Genomic DNA, 22,274 nt, shown 5'->3' with positions numbered 1-22,274 from the left:
TGTGGCATTAATTCTAGGGCCAGGGACTTCCCTGGTGGCACAGTGGTTAAGATATCATGCTCCCAATGCAGGGGGCCTGGGTTTGATCCCTGGTCAGGGAACTAGATTCCACATGCATGCCACAACTAAGAGTTCGCATGACACAACTAAGGAGCCAGCGAGACGCAACTAAGGAGCCTGCCTGCTACAACTAAGACCTGGCGCAACCAAATAAATAAATAAATAAATAAATATTATTTAGGGCCATAATATCACAAATTATGCTAACTGCCTCCCATCTTATTCAGTGCTTCACCACAGCAACAAGCAAAACCCCAACAAGAAGCATTACCCCAAGGGAATCAAAGCAGTGGTACATACACGGGGATCAAAGCCCTCAGAAGTGCACACTGACCAGTCTCTTGAAAAACCGAGATCTATAAACACATATTTAGTGATCCTTGGTTGTCTCTTTATTTTTTTCTGAATTTCAGTTTATTTTTTATACAGCAGATTCTTATTAGTTACCTATTTTATACATATTGGTGTACATAGGTCAATCCCAACCTCCCAATTCATCCCACCCCCGCCAACACCCGCGTTCCCTCCTTGGTGTCCATACGTTTGTTCTGTACATCTATGTCTCCATTTCTGCTTTGCAAACCAGTTCACGTGTACCATTTTTCTAGACTGCACATACATGAGTTAATATACGATATATTTTTTTCCCTTTCTCACTTACTTCACTCTGTATGGCAGTCTCTAGGTCCATCAACGTCTCTACAAATGACCCAATTTTGTTCCATTTTATGGCTGGGTAATATTCCACTGTATATATGTACCACATCTTTATCCATTCGTCTGCTAATGGGCATTTAGGTTGCTTCCATGACCTGGCTATTGTAAATAGTGCTGCAATGAACACTGGGGTGCACGTGTCTTTTTCAATTATGGTTTTCTCTGGGTATATGCCCAGTAGTGGGATTGCTGAATCATATAGTAATTCTGTTTTCAGTTTTTTAAGGAGCCTCCATACTGTTCTCCATAGTGGCTGTATCAATTTACATTCCCACCAACAGTGCAAGAGGGTTCCCTTTTCTCCACACCCTCTCCAGCACTTGTTGTTTGTAGACTTTCTGATGATGCCGACCATTCTAACTCATGTGAGGTGATACCTCATTGTAGTTTTGATGTGCATTTCTCTAATAATTAGTGATGTTGAGCAGCTTTTCATGTGCCTCTTGGCCATCTGTATGTCTCCTTTGGAGAATGTCTGCTTAGGTCTTCTGCCCATTTTTTGATTGGGTTGTTTTTTAAATATTGAGCTGCATGAGCTGTTTATATATTTTGGAGATTAATCCTTTGTCCGTTGATTCGTTTCCAAATATTTTCTCCCATTCTGAAGGTTGTCTTTTCGTCTTTTTGCCTTGTTTATAGTTTCCTTTGCTGTGCAAAAGCTTTGAAGTTTCATTAGGCCCCATTTGTTTACATTTCCATTACTCTAGGAGGTGGGTCAAAAAAGATGTTGTTGTGATTTATGTCAAAGAGTGTTCTTCCCATGTTTTCCTCTGAGTTTTATAGTGTCTGGTCTTACATTTAGGTCTTTAATCCATTTTGAGCTTATTTTTGTGTATGGTGTTAGGGGGTGTTCTAATTTCATTCTTTTACATGTAGCTTTCCAGTTTTCCCATCATCATTTATTGAACAAACTGTCTTTCCTCCATTGTATATCCTTGATCCTTTCTAATATATTAGTTGACCATAGGTGCGTGCGTTTATCTCTGGGCTTTCTATCCTGTTCCATTGATCTGTATTTCTGTTTTTATGCCAGTACCATACTGCTTTGATGATTGTAGCTTTGCAATATACTCTGAAGTCATGGAATCTGATTCCTCCAGCTCCGTTTTTTTCCGACAAGATTGCTTTCGCTATTTGGGGGCTTTTGTATCTCCATACAGAGATACAGATTTTAAGATTTCTTGTTCCAGTTCTGTAAAAAAAATGCCACTAGTAACCTGATAGGAATTGCACTGAATCTGTAGACTGCTTTGGGGAGTACAGTCATTTTCACAATGTTGATTCCCCCAATCCAACAATATGGTACATCTCTCCATCTGTTTATGTCATCTTTGATTTCTTTCATCAGTGTCTTACAGTTTTCTGAGTAGAGGTATTTTTTTTTCAAATGCACTTTTTTAATAAACATCTTTATTTGAGTATAATTGCTTTACAATGGTGTGTTACCTTCTGCTTTATAACAAAGGGAATCAGTTATACATATACATATGTCCCCATATCTCTTCCCTCCTGCATCTCCCACCCTCCAACCCTCCCTAACCCACCCCGCTAGGTGGTCACAAAGCACCAAGGTATTCTCCCTGTGCTTTGTGGCTGCTTCCTACTAGCTACCTATTTTAAATTTGATAGTGTATATATGCCCAGGCCACTCTTTCCCTTTGTCAGAGCTTAACCTTCCCCCTCCCCGAACCCTCAGGTCCATTTTCTAGTAGGTCTGTGTCTTTATTCCCGATGTGCCTCTAGGTTCTTCATGACCTTTTATTTTTTTTCAGATTCCATATATATGTGTTAGCGTACGGTATTTGTTTTTCTCTTTCTGACTTACTTCACTCTGTATGACAGACTCTAGGTCCATCCACCTCACTAGAAATAAAAAAATTCCGTTTCTTTTTATGCCTGAATAATATTCCATTGTTTATATGTGCCACATCTTCTTTATCTATTCATCTGTTGCTAGACACTTAGGTTGCTTCCATATCCTGGCTATAGTAAATTGAGCTTCAATGAACATATTCGTACATGACTCTTTTTGAATTATGGTTTTCTCAGGGTATATGCCCAGTAGTGGGATTGCTGGGACATATGATAGTTCTATTTTTAGTTTTTAAAGGAACGTCCATACTGTTCTCCATAGTGGCTGTATCAATTTACATTCCCACCAGCAGTGCAAGAGTGTTCCCTTTTCTCCACACCCTCTCTAGCATTTACTGTTTGTAGATTTTTTGATGATGGCCATTCTGACCGGTGTGAGATGATCTCATTGTAGTTTTGATTTGCATTGCTCTGATGATTAATGGTGTTGAGCATTCTTTCATGTGTCTGTTGGCAACCTGTATATCGTCTTTGGAAAAAAGTCTATTTAGGGCTTCTGCCTAGGTTTGGATTGAGTTGTTTGTTTTTTTGATATTGAGCTGTGTGAGTTGCTTGTAAATTTTGGAGATTAATGCTTTGTCAGTTGCTTCATTTGCAAATATTTTCTCCCATTCTGAGGGTTGTCTTTTGGTCTTGTTTATGGTTTCCTTTGCTGTGCAAAAGCTTTGAAGTTTCCTTAGGTCCCATTTGTTTTTTGTTTTTATTTTCATTTCTCTAGGAGGTGGGTCAAAAAGGATCTTGCTGTGATTTATGTCACAGTGTTCTACCTATATTTTCCTCTATGAGTTTGATAGCGTCTGGCCTTACATTTAGGTGTTTAATCGATTTTGAGTTTATTTTTGTGTATGGTGTTAGGGAGTGTTCTAATTTCATTCTTTTACATGTAGCTGTCCAGTTTTCCCAGCACCACTTACTGAAGAGGCTGTCTTTTCGCCACTGTATATACTTTCCTCCATTATCAAAGATAAGGTGACCATATGTGCATGGCTTTATCTCTGGGCTTTCTATCCTGTTCCATTGATCTATATTTCCGTTTTTGTGCCAGTACCATACTGTCTTCATTACCGTAGCTTTGTAGTAGACTCTGAAGTCAGGTAGCCTAATTCCTCCAGCTCCGTTTTTCTTTCTCAAGATTTCTTTGGCTAATCGGGGTCTTTTGTGTTTCCATACATATTGTGAAATTTTTTGTTCAAGTTCTGTGAAAATTGCCATTGGGAGTTTGATAGGGATTGCATTGAATCTGTAGATTGCTTTGGGTCGTAGAGTCATTTTCACAATGTTGGTTCTTCCAATCCAAGAACATGGTATATCTCTCCATGTGTTTCTATAATCTTTAATTTCTTACATCAGTGTCTTATAATTGTCTGAATACAGGTCTTTAGTCTACTTAGGTGGGTTTATTCCTAGATATTTTATTCTTTTTGTTGCAGTGGTAAATGGGAGTGTTTTCTTTATTTCACTTTCAGATTTTTCATCATTAGTGTATAGGAATGCAAGAGATTTCTGTCCATTAATTTTGTACCCTGTTACTTTACCAAATTCATTGATTAGCTCTTGTAGTTTTCTGGTAGCATCTTTAGGATACTCTATGTATAGTATCATGTCATCTGCAAACAGTGACAGCTTTACTTCTTTTCCGATTTAGATTCCTTTTATTTCTTTTTCTTCTCTGATTGCTGTGGCTAAAACTTCCAAAACTATGTTGAATAAGAGTGGTGAGAGTGCACAACCTTGTCTTATTCCTGATCTTAGTGGAAATGCTTTCAGTTTTTCACCACTGAGGACAATGTTGGCTGTGGGTTTGTCATATATGGCCTTTATTATGTTGAGGAAAGTTCCCTCTGTGCCTACTTTCTGGAGGGATTTTATCATAAATGGGTGTTGAATTTTATCATAAGTTTTGCCTGCATCTATTGAGATGATCATATGGTGTTTCTCCTTCAATTTGTTAATATGGTGTATCACATTGATTGATTTGCATATATTGAAGAATCCTTGAATTCCTGGGATAAACCCCACGTGATCATGGTGCATGATCCCTTTAATGTGCTGTTGGATGCTGTTTCCTAGTATTTTGTTGAGGATTTTTGCATCTATGTTCATCAGTGATATTGGCCTGTAGTTTTCTTTCTTTGTGACATCTTTGTCTGGTTTTGGTATCAGGGTGATGGAGGCCTTGTAGAATGAGTTTGGGAGTGTTCCTCACTCTGCTATATTCTGGAAGAGTTTGAGAAGGATAGGTGTTAGCTCTTCTCTAAATGTTTGATAGAATTCACCTGTGAAGCCATCTGGTCCTGGGCTTTTGTTTGTTGGAAGATTTTTAATCACAGTTTCAATTTCAGTGCTTGTGATTTGTCTGTTCATATTTTCTATTTCTTCCTGGTTCAGTCTTGGAAGGTCATATCTTTCTAAGACTTGGTGCATTTCTTCCAGGTTGTCCATTTTACTGGCATATACTTGCTTGTAGTACTCTCCCATGATCCTTTGTATTTCTGCTGTGTCAGTTGTTACTTCTCCTTTTTTGTTTCTAATTCTATTGATTTAAATCTTGTCCCTATTTTTCTTGATGAGTCTGGTTAATGGTTTGTCAATTTTGTTTATCTTCTCAAAGAACCAGCTTTTACTTTTATTGCTCTTTGCTATCGTTTCCTTCATTTCTTTTTCATTTATCTATGATGTAATCTTTATGATTTCTTTTCTTCTGCTACCTTTGGGTTTTTTTTATTCTTCTTTCTCTAATTGCTTTAGGTGTAAGCTTAGGTTGTTTATTTGAGATGATTCTTGTTTCTTAAGGTAGGATTGTATTGCTATAAACTTCCCTGTTAGAATTGTTTTGCTGCATCCCATAGGTTTTGGGTCATCGTGTTTTCACTGTTATTTGTCTCTAGGCATTTTTTGATTTCCTCTTTGATTTCTTCACTGATCTCTTGGTTATTAAGTAGTGTATTGTTTAGCCTCCATGTGTTTGTATTTTTTTACAGATTTTTTCCTGTACTTAATATCTAGTCTCATAGCATTCTGGTCATAAAAGATACCTGATACGATTTCAATTTTCTTAAATTTACTACGGATTGACTTGTGACCCAAGATATAATATATCCTGGAGAATGTTAAATAAGCACTTCAGAAGAATGTGTATTCTGTTGTTTTTGGATGGAATGTCCTATAAATATCAATTAAGTCCATCTTGTTTAATGTATCATTTAAAGCTTGTGTTTCCTTATTTTCAGTTTGGATGATGTGTCCATTGGTGAAAGTGGGGTGTTAAAGTACCCTACTATTATTGTGTTATTGTCGATTTCCTCTTTTACGGCTGTTAGCATTTGCCTTTTGTATTGAGGTGCTCTTATGTTGGATGCATAAATTTCTACAATTGTTATATCTTCTTCTTGGATCAATCCTTTGATCATTATATAGTGTCCTTTGTCTCTTGTAATAGTCTTTTTTTTAAAGTCTATTTTGTCCGATATGAGAATTGTTACTCCAGCTTTGATTTTCATTTGCATGGAGTATCTTTTTCCATCCCCTCACTTTCAGTCTGTATGCATCCTTAGGTCTGAAGTGGGTCTCTTGTAGACAGCATATATACGGACCTTGTTTTTGTATCCAATCAGCCAGTCTATGTCTTTTGGTTGGAGCATTTAATCCATTTACATTTTAGGTAATTATCGATATGTATGTTCCTATTACCATTTTCTTAATTGTTTGGGTTTGTTATTGTAGGTCTTTTCTTTCTCTTGTGTTTCCTGCCTAGAGAAGTTCTTTTAGCATTTGTTGTAAAGCTGGTTTGGTGGTGCTGAACTCGCTTAGCGTTTGCTTGTCTGTAAAGATTTTAATTTCTCTGCCAAATCTGAATGAGATCCTTGCTGGGTAATCTTGGTTGTAGGTTTTTCTCCTTCATCACTTTAAATATGTCCTGACACTCCCTTCTGGCTTGCAGTTTCAGCTGAAAGATCAGCTGTTAACCTTAAGGGGATTCCCTGGTGTGTTATTTGTTGTTTTTCCCTTGCTGCTTTTAATATTTTTTCTTTGTATTTAATTTTTGATAGTTGGATTAATATGTGTCTTGGCATGTTTCTCCTTGTATTTATCCTGTATGGAACTCTCTTTGCTTCCTGGACTTGATTAACTATTTCCTTTCTCATATTAGGGAACTTTTCAACTATAATCTCTTCAAATATTTTCTCAGTTCATTTCTTATTCTCTTCTTCTTCTGGGATCCCTAAAATTCGAATGTTGGTGTGTTTAATGTTGTCCCACAGGTCTCTGACTGTCCTCAATTCTTTTCATCCTTTTTTCTTTATTCTGCTCTTCAGTAGTTATTTCCACTATTTTATCTTCTAGGTCACTTATCCGATCTTCTGCCTCAGTTATTCTGTTATTGATCCCTTCTAGAGAATTTTAAATTTCATTTATCGTGTTGTTCATCACTGTTTGTTTGCTCTTTAGTTCTTCTAGGTCCTTGTTAAACATTTCTTATATGTTCTCCATTCTATTTCCAAGATTTCTGATCATCCTTACTATCACTATTCTGAATTCTTTTTCAGGTAGACTGCCTATTTGCTCTTCATTTGTTAGGTCTGGTTGGTTTTTACACTGCTCCTTCATCTGCTGTGTGTTTCTCTATTTTCTCATTTTGCTTAACTTACTGTGTTTGGGGTCTCCTTTTTGCAGGCTGCAGGTCTGTAGTTCCCGTTGTTTTTGGTGTCTGTCCCCAGTGGCTAAAGTTGGTTCAGTGGGTTGTGTAGGCTTCCTGGTGGAGGGGACTAGTGCCTGTGTTCTGGTGGATGAGGCTGAATCTTGTCTTTCTGGTGGGCAGGTCCACGACTGGTGGTGTGTTTTGGGGTGTCTGTGGCCTTTTTATGATTTTAGGCAGCCTCTCTGCTAATGGGTGGGGTTGTGTTCTTGTCTTGCTAGTTGTTTGGCACAGGGTGTCCAGCACTGTAGCTTGCTGGTCATTAAGTGAAGTTGGGTCTTCGCACTGAGATGCAGATCTCTGGGAGATTTTTGCCATTTGATATTATGTGGAGCTGGGAGGTCTCTTGTGGACCAGTGTCCTGAAGTTGGCTCTCCCACCTCAGTGGCACAGCCCTGACGCCTAGCTGAGGCACCAAGGCTCAGAATAAAATGGAGAGAAAGAAAGAAAAGAAAGAAAAAAAAGAAAGAAAGAAGATAAAATAAAGTAAAATAAAGTAATTAAAATAAAAAATTATTTAAAAAAATTTTTAAGTAATTAATAAAAAACAAAAACACACACACAGATGCCTAGGACAAATGGTAAAAGCAAAGCTATAAAGACAAAATCACACACAAAAGCATACACATACACACTCACAAAAAGAGAAAAAGGGAGAAATATATATATATCCTTGCTCCCAAAGTCCACCTCCTCAATTTGGGATGATTCGTTGCCTATTCAGGTATTCCACAGATGCAGGGTACTTGAAGTGCATTGTGGAGATTTAATCTGCTGCTCCTGCTGCTGCTGGGAGAAATTTCCCTTTCTCTTCTTTGTCCACACAGCTCCTGAGGTTCAGCTTTGGCTTTGCACCCGCCTCTTCATGTAGGTCACCTGAGGGCCTCTGTTCTTCACTCAGACAGGACGGGGTTAAAGGAGCAGCTGATTCGGGGGCTCTGGCTCACTCAGGCCAGGGGGATGGAGGGGTACAGAATGCGGAGCGAACCTGCCACGGCAGAGGTCAGAGTGACGATGCACCAGCCTGAGGTATGCAGTGTTCTCCCAGGGAAGTTGTCCCTGGATCACGGAACCCTGGCAGTGGCGGGCTACACAGGCTCCCGGGAGGGACGGTATGGATAGTGACCTGTGCTTGCACATAGGCTTCTTGGTGGCTGCAGTAGCAGCCTTAGCGTCTCATGCCTGTCTCTGGGGTCCACGCTGCTAGCCGCCTGAGTACAGGTCTTTTAACTCCATTGGTAGGTTTATTCCTAGGTATTTTATTTTATTTGTTGTAGTGGTGAATGGAATTCTTTCCTTAATTGTTCTTTCTGATCTTCTGTTGTTAGTGTATAGGAATGCAAGAGGTTTCGGTATGTTGATTTTGTATCCTGCAACTTTACCAAATTCATTGATTAGCTCTGGTAGTCTTCTGGTAGCATCTTTAGGATTTTCTAAGTATAAGTATCATGTCATCTGCAGCGACAGTTTTACTTCTTCTTTTCCGGTTTGTATTCCTTTTATTTCTTTTTCTTCTCTGGTTGCCATGGCTAGGACTTCCAAAATTATGTTGAATAACAGCAGCGAGAGTGGACATCCTTGTCTTGTTCCTGATCTTAAAGAAAATGCTTTCAGTTTTTCACCATTGAGAATGATGTTTGCTGTGGGTTTGTCGTATATGGCCTTTATTATGTTCAGATAGGTTCCCTCTATGCCCACTTTCTGGACAGTTTTTATTCTTAGCATAAATGATGTTGAATTTTGTCAAAAGCTTTTTCTGCATCTATTGAGATGATCATATGGTTTGTATTTTTCAAGTTGTTAATATAGTGTATCACATTTATTGATTTGTGTATATTGAAGAAGCCTTGAAACGCTGGGATAAACCCCACTTGATCATGGTGTATGATCCTTTTAATGTGCTGTTGGATTCTGTTTGCTAGTATTTTGTTGAGGATTTTTGCATCTACATTCATCAGTGATATTGGTGTGTAATTTTCTTTTTTTGTAGTATCTTTATCTGGTTTCGGTATCAGGGTGATGGCGGCCTCATAGAATGAGTTTGGGAGTGTTCCTTCCTCTGCAATTTTTTGGAAGAGTTTGAGAAGGATGGGTGTTAGCTCTTCTCTAAATGCTTGAGAGAATTCACCTGTGAAGCCATGTGGTCCAGGACTTTTGTTTGCTGGAAGATTTTTAATCACAGTTTCAATTTCTTTACTTGTGATTGATCTATTCATATTTTCTATTTCTTCCTGGTTCAGTCTTGGAAGGTTATACCTTTCTAAGAAGTTGTCTATTTCTTCCAGGTTGTCCATTTTATTGGCACAGAGTTGCTTGTAGCAGTCTCTTAGGATGCTTTGTATTTCTGCCGTGTCCATTGTAACATTCCCTTTTTCATTGCTAATTTTATTGATTTGAGTCCTCTCCCTCTTTTTCTTGATGAGTTTGGCTAAAGCTTCATCAATTTTGTTTATCTTCTCAAATAACCAGCTTTTAGTTTTATGCTAGCATTCCCCCTTTTTTTTTCATTTATTTCTGATTTGAAAATGATTTCTTTCCTTCTACTAACTGGGTTTTGTTTGTTCTTCGTTCTGTAGTTCCTTTAGGTGTAAGATTAGATTGTTTATTTGAGATTTTTCTTGTTTCCTGAGATAGGATTGTATTGTTATAAACTTCCCTCTTAGAACTGCTTTTGTTGCATCCCATAGGTTTTGGATTGTCGTGTTTTTGTTGTCATTTGTCTCTAGATATTTTCTGATTTCCTCTTTGATTTCTTCAGTGACCTCTTAGTTATTTAACTTATTGTTTAGCCTTCATGTGTTTGTGTTTTTTAACATTTTTCTCCCTGTAAGTGACTTTTAATCTCATAGCAGTGTGGTCGGAAAAGATGCTTTATATGATTTCAATTTTCTTAAATTTACCAAGGCTTGATTTGTGACCCAAGATGTGACCTAACCTGGAGAATGTTCTGTGTGCACTTGAGAAGAAAGTGTAATCTCCTGTTTTTGAATGGAATGTCCTATGAATATCAATTAACTCTATCTTGTCTATTGTGTCATTTAAAGCTTGTGTTTCCTTATTAATCTTCTGTCTGGATGATCTGCCCATTGGTGTAATGAGGTGTTAAAGCCCCTCACTATTACTGTGTTACTGTCAATTTCCTCTTTTATAGCTGTTAGCATTTGCCTTATGTACTGAGGTGCTCCTATGTTGGGTGCATATATATTTATAATTGTTATATATTCCTGGATTGCTCCCTTAATCATTATATGGTGACCTTCCTTGTCTCTTGCAACATTCTTTATTTTACAGTCTATTTTATCTGATATGAGTATTGCTATCCAGCTTTCCTTTGGTATCCATTTGCATAGAGTATCTTTTTCCAACCCCTCACTTTCAATCTGTTTGTATCTGTAGGTGTGAAGTGGGTCTCTTGTAGACAGCATATATATGAGTCTTGCTTTTGTATCATTTCAGCGAGCCTGTGTCTTTTGGTTGGAGCATTTAATCCATTCACGTTTAAGGTAATTATCCATATGTATGTTTCTATTAACGTTTTTTTAATTGTTTTGGGTTTGTTTCTGTAGGTCCTTTTCTTCTCTTGTGTTTCCCACTTAGAGAAGTTCCTTTAGCATTTGTTGTAGAGCTGGTTTGCTAGTGCTGAATTCTCTTAGCCTTTGCTTGTCTGTAAAGCTTTTGATTTCTCCATCGAAATCGAATGTGATCCTTGCTAGCTAGAGTAATCTTGACTGTAGGTTCTTCCATTTCATCACTTTAAATATATCATGCCACTCCCTTCTGGCTTGTAGATTTTCTGCTGAGAAATCAGCTGTTAACCTTATGGGAGTTCCCTTGTATGTTCTTTGTCATTTTTCCCTTGTTGCTTTCAATAATATTTCTTTGTCTTTAATTTTTGTCAGTTTGTTTACTATGTGTCTCGGCGTGTTTCTCCTTGGGTTTATCCTGCCTGGGACTCTCTGCGCTTCCTGGACTTGGGAGGCATTTTCCTATCCCATGATAGGGAAATTTATGATTATAATCTCTTCAAATATTTTCTCGGGTCCTTTATCTCTCTGTTCTCCTTCTGGGACCCCTAAAATGTGAATGTTGGTGCATTTAATGTTGTCCCAGAGGTCTCTTAGTCTGTCTTCATTTCTTTCCATTCTTTTTTCTTTATTCTGTTCCACGGCAGTGAATTCCACCATTCTGTCTTCCAGGTCACTTATCTGTTCTTCAGCCTCAGTTATTCTGCTACTGTTTCCGTCTAGTGTATTTTTCATTTCAGTTATTGTATTGTTCATCTGTTTGTTCTTTAATTCTTCTAGGTGTTTGTTCTTTAATTGTTCTAGGTCTTAGTTAAACATTTCTTGGATCATCTCAATCTTTGCCTCCATTCTTTTTCCAAGGTCCTGGATCATCTTCACTATCATTATTCTGAATTCTTTTTTTGGAAGGTTCCCCACCTTCACTTCATTTAATTGTTTTTCTGGGGTTTTATCTTCTTCCTTCATCTGATACACAGTCCTCTGCCTTTTCATTTTGTCTATCATTTTGTGAAGGTGGTTTTTGTTCCACAGGCTGCAGAATTGTAGTTTTTCTTCCTTCTGCTCTCTCTCCAAACCCCACACTCCAGAGGCCCCCCTTTGGCCGTGGTGCCTCTCCCCTTCCACAGAGGTCCTAAGCAGAGGCCCCGCCCCATGCTTGAACATCACCCTGCCTAGGCCCTGCCCCGAAGGTCTTTTCTGGCTGCATGTGTCCTGAGCCTAGCCCCCGCCTCCCACTCAAACGTCACCTCTGGCTGTTCTTTTAAAGAGCAAAGAATTTAAAAAAACTAGGATATTTATTTGGTAGCAAGGCTGAACAATTGGTGGGCTTCACTGTAAGATGCCAAGGCACCTGGCTACTTCACTGGAGAACACCAGTGAATTTGTGGGTCTTTCTCTTAAGCTGGCCAATTACGCAGAGAAGACACCTCCGATTTCCAGCTTATCAGCACTGTGATAGTTTGAATAGAGGAAGTGGCAAGGGGGAGGGAGATACCATTCAGTACATAAGATTTTTACTTCATCTTACTTCCACCCTCAGCTATGCCTGGTATTGAGATGCCCAAGAACAAAATCTCTCTTGTTTAGCCTAGAGTTTGTAGAGAATAAATCCACAGTCTTCTGATAAGGAGGGATAGCAGCAGTGTGTTACTGTTTTAAGGAAAAAGGATCTGCTTCTCAGATTTTTAACCAATCCATTTTAGGCTAACCCAGTGAACCAGGTCCCATAGGGGAGTCAATGTTTCCAACTCTTGAGCCTACACGTAAGTCTTCTGTTTTGTTGGCTTCCTTCCCTCACCCCACACCCCAAGGTTTTGGAGTCCTCCATTCTACTATGACAGTTAACAAGGACAGATGTAGGTTTTTGTGGAGCTGAAACTTAAACAACTTGGGGGTCCTCTTCAAGACAAAGAATAACAAATCAGGAGAGGGAGAAGATGGCGGAAGAGTAAGACGCGGAGATCACCTTCCTCCCCACAGATACATCAGAAATACATCTACATGTGGAACAACTCCTACAGAACACCTACTGAACGCTGGCAGAAGACCTCAGACCTCCCAAAAGACAAGAAACTCCCCACGTACCTGGGTAGGGCAAAAGAAAAAAGAATAAACAGAGACAATAGAATAGGGACGGGACCTGCACCAGTGGGAGGGAGCCGTGAAGGAGGAAAGGTTTCCACAAACTAGAAGCCCCTTTGTGGGCGGAGACTGCGGGTGGCAGAGCGGGGGAGCTTCGGAGCCATGGAGGAGAGCACAGCAACAGGGGTGCAGAGGGCAAAGTGGAGAGATTTCCGCACAGAGGATCGGTGCTGACCAGCAGTCACCAGCCCCAGAGGCTGGTCTGCTCACCTGCTGGGGCGGACGGGGCTGGGAACTGAGGCTCAGGCTTTGGTCTGAGCGCGGGGAGAGGACTGGTGGTGTGAACACAGCCTAAAGGGGTTAGTGCACCAAGATTAGCCAGGAGGGAGTCCAGGAAAAGTCTGGACCTGTCGAAGAGGCAAGAGACTTTTTCTTCCCTCTTTGTTTCCTGGTGCGCGAGGAGAGGGGATTAAGAGCGCTGCTTAAATGAGCTCCAGAGACAGGTTCCAGCCGCGGCTATCAGCACTGACCCCAGAGACAGGCATGGGACGCTAAGGCTGCTGCTGCCGCCACCAAGAAGCCTGTGTGCGAGCACAGGTCACTCTCCACACCTCCCTTCTGGGGAGCCTGTGCAGCCCGCTACTGCCACGGTCCAGGGATCCAGGGACAACTTCCCCAGGAGAACACACGGCACGCCTCAGGCTGGTGCAACGTCATGCCGGCCTCTGTCGCTGCAGGCTCGCCCCACACTCCACCCACACTCCGTACCCCTCCCTCCCCCCAGGCTGAGTGAGCCAGAGCCCCCCGAATCAGCGGCTCCTTTAACCCTGTCCTGTATGAGTGAAGAACAGACACCCTCCGGCGACCTACACGCAGAGGCGGGGCCAAACCCAAAGCTGAACCCCGGGAGCTGTGCGAACAAAGAAGAGAAAGGGAAATCTCTCCCAGCAGCCTCAGGAGCAGCAGATTAAATCTCCACAATCAACTTGATGTACCCTGCATCTGTGAAATACCTGAATAGACAACAAATCATCCCAAACTGAAGAGGTGGACATTGAGAGCAAGATTTATGATTTTTTCCCCTCTTTCAATTTTTGTGACTGTGTATGTGTAGGCTTCTGTGTGAGATTTTGTCTGTATAGCTTTGCTTTCACCATCTGTCCTAGGGTTCTATCTGTCCGTGTTTGTTATTTTTTTTACTTTTTAAATAATTTTTTTCTTAATAATAATTTTTTTATTTTAATAACTTTATTTTATTTTACCTTACTTTATGTTATTTTCTTTTATCCCCTTCCTCCCTCCCTTCCTTCCTTCCTTCCTCCCTCCCTCCCTTCTTTCCTTTTCCTCCTTTTCTTCCTTTCTTTCTACTTTTTCTCCCTTTTATTCTGAGCCGTGTGCATGAAAGGCTGTTGGTGCTGCAGCCTGGAGTCAATGCTGTGCCTCTGAGGTGGGAGAGCCAACTTCAGGACACTGATCCACAAGAGACCTCCCAGCTCCACGTAATATCAAACGGTGAAAATCTCCCAGAGATCTCCATCTCAACACCAACACCAAGCTTCACTCAACGACCAGCAAGCTACAGTGTTGGACACACTATGCCAAACAACTAGCAAGACAGGAACACAACCCCACCCATTAGCAGAGAGACTGTCTGAAATCATAATAAGTCCACAGACACCCCAAAACACACCACCAGACGTGGACCTGCTCACCAGAAAGACAAGATCCAGCCTCATCCACCAGAACACATGCACTAGTCCCCTCCACCAGGAAACCTACACAACCCACTGAACCAACTTTAGCCACTGGGGACAGACACCAAAAACAACGGGACTCCGAACCTGCAGCCTGCAAAAAGGAGACACCAAACACAGTAAGATAGGCAAAATGAGAAGATAGAAAAACACACAGCTGATGAAGGAGCAAGATAAAAACCCACCAGACCTAAATGAAGAGGAAATAGGCAGTCTACCTGAAAAAGAATTCAGAATAATGATAGTAAACATGATCCAAAATCTTGGAAACAGAATACAGAAAATGCAAGAAACATTTAAAAAGGACCTAAAAGAACTAAAGACGAAACAAGCAATGATGAACAACACAATAAAAGAAATTAAAAATTCTCTAGGGCTTCCCTGGTGGTGCAGTGGTTGAGAGTCCACCTGGCGATGCAGGGGATGTGGGTTTGTGTCCCAGTCCGGGAGGATCCCACAAGCCGTGGAACGGCTGGGCCTGTGAGCCATGGCCGCTGGGCCTGCGCGTCCGGAGCCTGTGCTCTGCAGTGGGAAAAGCCACAGCAGTGAGAGGCCCGCATACCGCAAAAAAAACAAAACAAAACAAAAAGAAAACTCTAGAAAGGATCAATAGCAGAATAACTGAGGCAGAAGAACGGATAAGTGACCTGGACGATAAAGTAGTGGAAATAATTACTGCAGAGTAGATTAAAGAAAAGAGAAAAAAGGAACTGAGGACAGTCTCAGAGACCTCTGGGACAACATTAAATGCACCAACATTCGAATTATAGGGGTTCCAGAAGAAGAGAAAAAAAAGGGACTGAGAAAATATTTCAAGAGATTATAGTTGAAAACTTCCCTAATATGGGAAAGGAAATAGTTAATCAAGTCCAGGAAGCACATAGAGTCCCATACAGGATAAATCCAAGGAGAAACATGCCAAGATGCATATTAATCAAACTGTCAAAGGTTATATACAAAGAAAACATATTAAAAGCAGCAAGGGAAAAACAACAAATAACACACAAGGGAATCCCCATAAGGTTAACAGCTGATCTTTCAGCAGAAACTCTGCAAGCCAGAAGGGAGTGGCAGGACATATTTAAAGTGATGAAGGAGTAAAACCTACAACCAAGATTACTCTACCCAGCAAGGATCTCATTCAGATTTGATGGAGAAATAAAAACCTTTACAGACAAGCAAAAGCTGAGGGAGTTCAGCACCACCAAACCAGCTTTAAAACAAATGCTAAAGGATCTTCTCTAGGCAAGAAACACAAGAGAATGAAAAGACCTACAATAACAAACCCAAAACAATTAAGAAAATGAGAATAGGGATGTACATATTGATAATTACCTTAAATGTAAATGGATTAAATGCTCCCACCAAAAGACACAGACAGGCTGAATGGATACAAAAACAAGACCCATATATATGCTGTATACAAGAGACCCACTTCAGACCTAGAGACACATACAGACTGGAAGTGAGGGGATGGAAAAAGATATTCCATGCAAATTGAAACCAAAAGAATGCCGGAGTAGCAATTCACATATCAGACAAAATAGACTTTAAAATAAAGACTATTAGAAGAGACAAAGAAGGACACTACATAATACTCAAGGGATCGATCGAAGAAGATATAACAATTGTAAATATTTATGCACCCAACATAGGAGCACCTCAATACATGAGGCAAATACTAACAGCCATAAAAGGGGAAACTGGGGCTTCCCTGGTGGCGCAGTGGTTGAGTCTGCCTGCCGATGCAGGGGACACGGGTTCGTGCCCTGGTCCAAGAAGATCCCACATGCCGCGGAGCGGCTAGGCCCATGAGCCATGGCCGCTGAGCCTGCATGTCCAGAGCCTGTGCTCCGCAACAGGAGAAGCCACAACAGTGAGAGGCCCTCATACCGGAAAAAAAAAAAAAAAAAATCTTCCAACCAACAGACGCCCAGGACCAGATGTCTTCACAGGCGAATTCTTTCAAACATTTAGAGAAGAGCTAACACCTATCCTTCTCAAACTCTTCCAAAATATAGCAGAGGGAGGAACACTCTCAAACTCATTCTACATGGCCACCATCACCCTGATACCAAAACCAGACAACGATGTCACAAAGAAAGAAAACTAGAGGTCAATTTCTCTGGTGAACATAGATGCAAAAATCCTCGACAAAATACTAGTCAACAGAATCCAACAGCACATTAAATGGATCATACACCATGATCAAGTGGGGTTTATTCCAGGAATGCAAGGATTCTTCAATATACGTAAATCAATCAATGTGAGATACCATGTTAACAAATTGCAGGAGAAAAACCATATGGTCTTCCTCAATAGATGCAGAGAAAGCTTTCAACAAAATTCAACACCCATTTATGATAAAAACCCTCCAGAAAGTAGGCACAGTGGGAACTTTCCTCAACATAATAAAGGCCATATATGACAAACCCACAGCCAACATAGTCATCAATGGTGAGAAACTGAAAGCATTTCCACTAAGATCAGGAACAAGGCAAGGTTGCCCACTCTCACTACTCTTATTCAACGTAGTTTTGGAAGTTTTAGCCACAGCAAAAAGAGTAGAAAAGGAAATAAAAGGAATCCAAATCGGAAAAGAAGAAGTAAAACTGTCACTGTTTGCAGATGACATGATACTATATATAGAGAATCCTAAAGATGCTACCAGAAAACTACTAGAGTTAATCAATGAATTCAGTAAAGTAGCAGGATACAAAATTAATGCACAGAAATCTCTTGCATTCCTATACACTAATGATGAAAAATCTGAAAGAGAAATCAAGAAAACACTCCCATTTACCATTGCAACAAATAGAATAAAATATCTAGGAATAAACCTATCTAAGGAGACAAAAGGCCTGTATGCAGAAAATTATAAGACACTGATGAAAGAAATTAAAGATTATACAAATAGATGCAGAGATATACTATGTTCTTGGATTGGAAGAATCAACATTGTGAAAATGACTCTACTACCCAAAGCAATCTACAGATTCAATGTAATCCCTATCAAACTACCACGGGCATTTTTCACAGAACTAGAACAAAAAATTTCACAACTTGTATGGAAACACAAAAGACCCCGAATAGCCAAAGCAATCTTGAGAATGAAAAAAGGAGCCAGAGGAATTCAGGCTCCCTGACTTCAGACTATACTACAAAGCTACAGTAATCAAGACAGTATGGTACAGGCACAAAAACAGAAAGATAGATCAGTGGAACAGGATAGAAAGCCCAGAGATAAACCCACGCATATATGGTCACCTTATCTTTGATAAAGGAGGCAGGAATGTCCAGTGGAGAAAGGACAGCCTCTTCATAAGTGGTGCTGGGAAAACTGGATAGGTACATGTAAAAGTATGAGATTAGATCAGTCCCTAACAACGTACACAAAAATAAGCTCAAAATGGATTAAAGACCTAAATGTAAGGCCAGAAACTATCAAACTCTTAGAGGAAAACATAGGCAGAACACTCTATGACATAAATCACAGCAAGATCCTTTTTGACCCATCTCCTAGAGAAATGGAAATAAAAACAAAAATAAACAAATGGGACCTAATGAAACTTCAAAGCTTTTGCACAGCAAAGGAAACCATAAACAAGACCAAAAGACAACCCTCAGAATGGGAGAAAATATTTGCAAATGAAGCAACTGACAAAGGATTCATCTCCAAAATTTATATGCAGCTCATGCAGCTCAATAACAAAAAAACAAACAACCCAATCCAAAAATGGGCAGAAGACCTAAATAGACATTTCTCCAAAGAACATATACAGACTGCCAACAAACACATGAAAGAATGCTCAACATCATTAATCATTAGAGAAATGCAAATCAAAACTACAATGAGATATCATCTCACACCAGTCAGGATGGCCATCATCAAAAAATCTACAAAGAATAAATGCTGGAGACGGTGTGGAAAAAAGGGAACCCTCTTGCACTGTTGGTGGGAATGTAAGTTGATACAGCCACTGTAGAGAACAGTATGGAGGTTTCTTAAAAAACTACAAATAGAACTACCATATGACCCAGCAATCCCACTACTGGGCATATACCCTGAGAAAACCATAATTCAAAAAGAGTCATGTACCAAAATGTTCATTGCAGCTCTATTTACAATAGCCCGGAGATGGAAACAACCTAAGTGTCCATAATCGGATGAATGGATACACAAGATGTGGCACATATATACAATGGACTATTACTCAGCCATAAAAAGAAATGAAATTGAGCTATTTGTAATGAGGTGGATGGACCTAGAGTCTGTCATACAGAATGAACTAAGTCAGAAAGACAAAGACAAATACTGTATGCTAACCCATATATATGGAATTAAAAAAAAAATGTCATGAAGAACCTAGAGGTAAGACAGGAATAAAGACACAGACCTACTAGAGAATGGACTTGAGGATATGGGGAGGGGAAAGGGTATTCTGTGGCAAAGTAAGAGAGAGCCATGGATATATACACTACCAAACGTAAAACAGATAGCTAGTGGGAAGCAGCCGCATAGCACAGGTAGATCAGCTCAGTGCTTTGTGACCACCTAGAGGGGTGGGATAGGGAGGGTGGGAGGGTGGGAGACACAAGAGGGAAGAAATATGGGAACATATGTACATGTTTAACTGTTTCACTTTGTTATAAAGCAGAAACTAACACACCATTGTAAAGCAATTATACTCCAATAAAGATGTATTAAAAAAAAGAATAATAAATCAGGCATTTTTTAAAATCACAAATTAATACTACCACGGCTAACACAGACTATACACAGAAACACTGCAAATCACAAATATAGCACCAAACCCAGACTAAATGTATCCCCAACTCAACGTTTTCTTAGTGTAATCCCAAAATGCCTGCAGCCACTACAAACCCACCCAAAAGAGAGCAAGTTAGAGTGGAAAGAAAAAGTAATCTGAATTAACAGCCAATTGACAAATAACACTAAATATTTTCTGGAAGAATGTACATAAAACATTATCCCAGAAAATTCTGAGAAAGTATAGTAATGAAAGGACATAAATCCAACCACAGATTAAAATGTACTATGAAACTGTCATGATTAAAACAGTTTGGTACTATTTTACATACTGGAGTTAATTTATGAGAAATTACATTGAGGCAACTAGCTAATGCTTGGGAAGAAAAGAAAAAACCTTAATAGCCCCTAATTCCTTATATAATCAATATAAATAAATAAATAAAAATAAAGTAAATTAACGGCAAATTATTAAAATATCTTACTTTCAAATTGCATAAAAATTGTAACTATGAGAAGACACTACTAGGTTCCTTCCCCAGAGTTTGGTAAAGGCTTGGCTAGTGAGCAGTACTGAAATTTAAGCTTCAATAGCTTGACGGACAAAATCTGCATAATCCATCTGCTTTTCACTTTCCAACATTTTTTTGAAACCATCAGACTGCTATTACCTCCTCCCTATTCCTCATTCTTCTGGCATTATACTTGTTTTATGCCTGTACTGTTATTTTAGTGACGTTTCCAAAGGAGAAAGAAATAGACTCATCTTTACTTCATGTTTAACTACAACTCTTCATTTTATACTCAACCTTTTGGCATCAATTCCACTTAAATCAATAATATGTAGTTTATATCATTAAACTACTGACTTAATTTCATTATAGCTATTGCTTACATCTTGTTTTTTTAAAGTATAAAAGATATCCACAAATGTAAAAGCAGTTAAGGCCTAAGAAGATGAACAGAAAGAACAGAATAGTAGCTGGAAAAAGGTAACTTACTGATCTATACGTAACATTTGGAGTAATCAAGTTTCCAAATTTATATTGTGACCCCTCTTGAACCAAAAGTAATTACAAGGTAAAAATAAAAAACATTTTCAACCATAAGCTTAGTGGGAAAACTGTACTTAGTTAAGGCAGTGTGCTCACTTAATCATACGCTAGATTTGATTAAACAAGTTCTGACATGTAAATTAACTCTTCTGGAGTTCAATACCTTTGACTTGAATTCCAAGCTTTTTGAGGGCCTCTTCAACAGACTGACTTTCTCGTTTTCTCATAAAGCCATTATCAATGTGCACAGCAATGACTTGCTCTTGGTTCAAAGCACGATTCAACAAAGCTGTACAAACTGTTGAGTCTACTCCACCACTGAGCAAAACCTACAGCGTGAAATGAAAAGTCAAACTGAGTAGAATAAGGAAAAAGAAACTAAGTTATCAGCTTAAATCACTACCTAAAAACACTGTTTGGGGAATTCCCTGGCGGTCCAGTGGTAAGGACTCCATGCTTACTGCCAAGGACCCAGGTTCAATCCCTGGTCGGGGAACTAGAATTCCACAAGCTGTGCAGCACAGCCAAAAAAAGCAAAACAACAAAACAAAAACAAAAAACCACTCTCTGTACGAAAGGTATGTATGGTAACTGAAAGAACACACTGAAACAGTGCAACTCAAAAGCACATGATCATCCAGTCAAAATTTAAGGGCTATGCTGAGTAAGCCAACTCTGAGTTCTAATATCACTGACATAAATTTATAGACTTTCAAATATAAATTGCTTACCAAAACTTTTGATGTGCCGACTCTCTCTTTGATCTCTCGAATGCACTCAAGTTCTCTGTTCTGCACAGTGAAGGTCCCACTGCACCCAGCGATGTCGAAGAGGAAATTTTTCAGTATTACTTTCCCATTTTCTGTAAGGCCAACTTCAGGGTGGAACTGGGCTCCATATAATTTTTTAGATTCATTTGCTATACCTTTATAGGGAAAATAATCATAAATTAAAATTTTTTCCTATTGAACAGACTCAACCAGAACCCACAGTAATTCCTCACAATTTCTTCCTCCATAAACGTGGAAACTGATACAAATTAGTGGATTTTTAGCTATGGGGAAAAAAATACAAATAAAAACTACATTGCCATGGTACAGCTTTATAAAGGTCTTTCCTTATACAGCAATTAATGAACTACATGACCTTGAAATAAGTCCTACAGAGATAATTCACAGTACCCTCAGTTCTCTACCTAGGTTACTGCAATTGTCTTATCTATTTAATGCAATGATAACTCGATTTTAGATCTCAGTCCCATATGCCTTCACATGCAATGTGCAGGTACCAATTTTCTATATTAGAAAATCCTCATACATTAAACCTATCAGAATATTCTAAGTGTTTCTTTCTTGGGTACTATTAACCAAATATAACTTCATTGACTTGATAAATGTGTTTCTGACACTTTATCATCTATAAAGCAGCAGATATTAGGCTAAATGTTTTACATAGACATGTACTACTCCATATCTATGGCTCTGAGATATTATTCCAGGGTTTCAACATCTGACAATCAGTGTTATATACCACATAAACAAAATGAGGGATAAAAATAATATGGTCATCTCAATAGATACAGAAAAAGCAAAAGATAAAATTCAACATCATACATGATAAAAACTCTCAACAAACTGGTAGAGAAGGAACGTACCTCAACATAATAAAGGCCATATACAACAAGTCCACAATTAACATACTCAGTGGTGAAAAGCTTCTCCTCTAAGATCAGGAACAAAACAA

At 39.3% G+C, this 22,274-nt stretch overlaps 1 protein-coding gene across 2 annotated transcripts in view; it reads right to left on the bottom strand.

Moving 5' to 3' along the window:
- GMPS (guanine monophosphate synthase) overlaps positions 1–22,274 on the bottom strand; it is a 99,103-nt gene that overhangs the window by 17,375 nt on the left and 59,454 nt on the right. For both annotated transcript variants that reach the window (XM_082654779.1, XM_082654778.1), the window contains exons 6-7: positions 21,263–21,456; positions 20,695–20,860 (exon numbers count right to left, since the gene is read on the bottom strand). In XM_082654779.1, coding sequence (XP_082510905.1) covers positions 20,695–20,860; positions 21,263–21,456 — 360 coding nt within the window. The remainder of the gene's footprint in view (positions 1–20,694; positions 20,861–21,262; positions 21,457–22,274) is intronic.

Source organism: Grampus griseus, assembly GCF_964374135.1.
Source record: "Grampus griseus genome assembly, chromosome: 5".
NCBI lineage: Eukaryota > Metazoa > Chordata > Mammalia > Artiodactyla > Delphinidae > Grampus > Grampus griseus.
The sequence above is the reverse complement of the archived record's forward strand: the minus strand, read 5'-3'. Positions and strand labels throughout refer to the sequence as shown.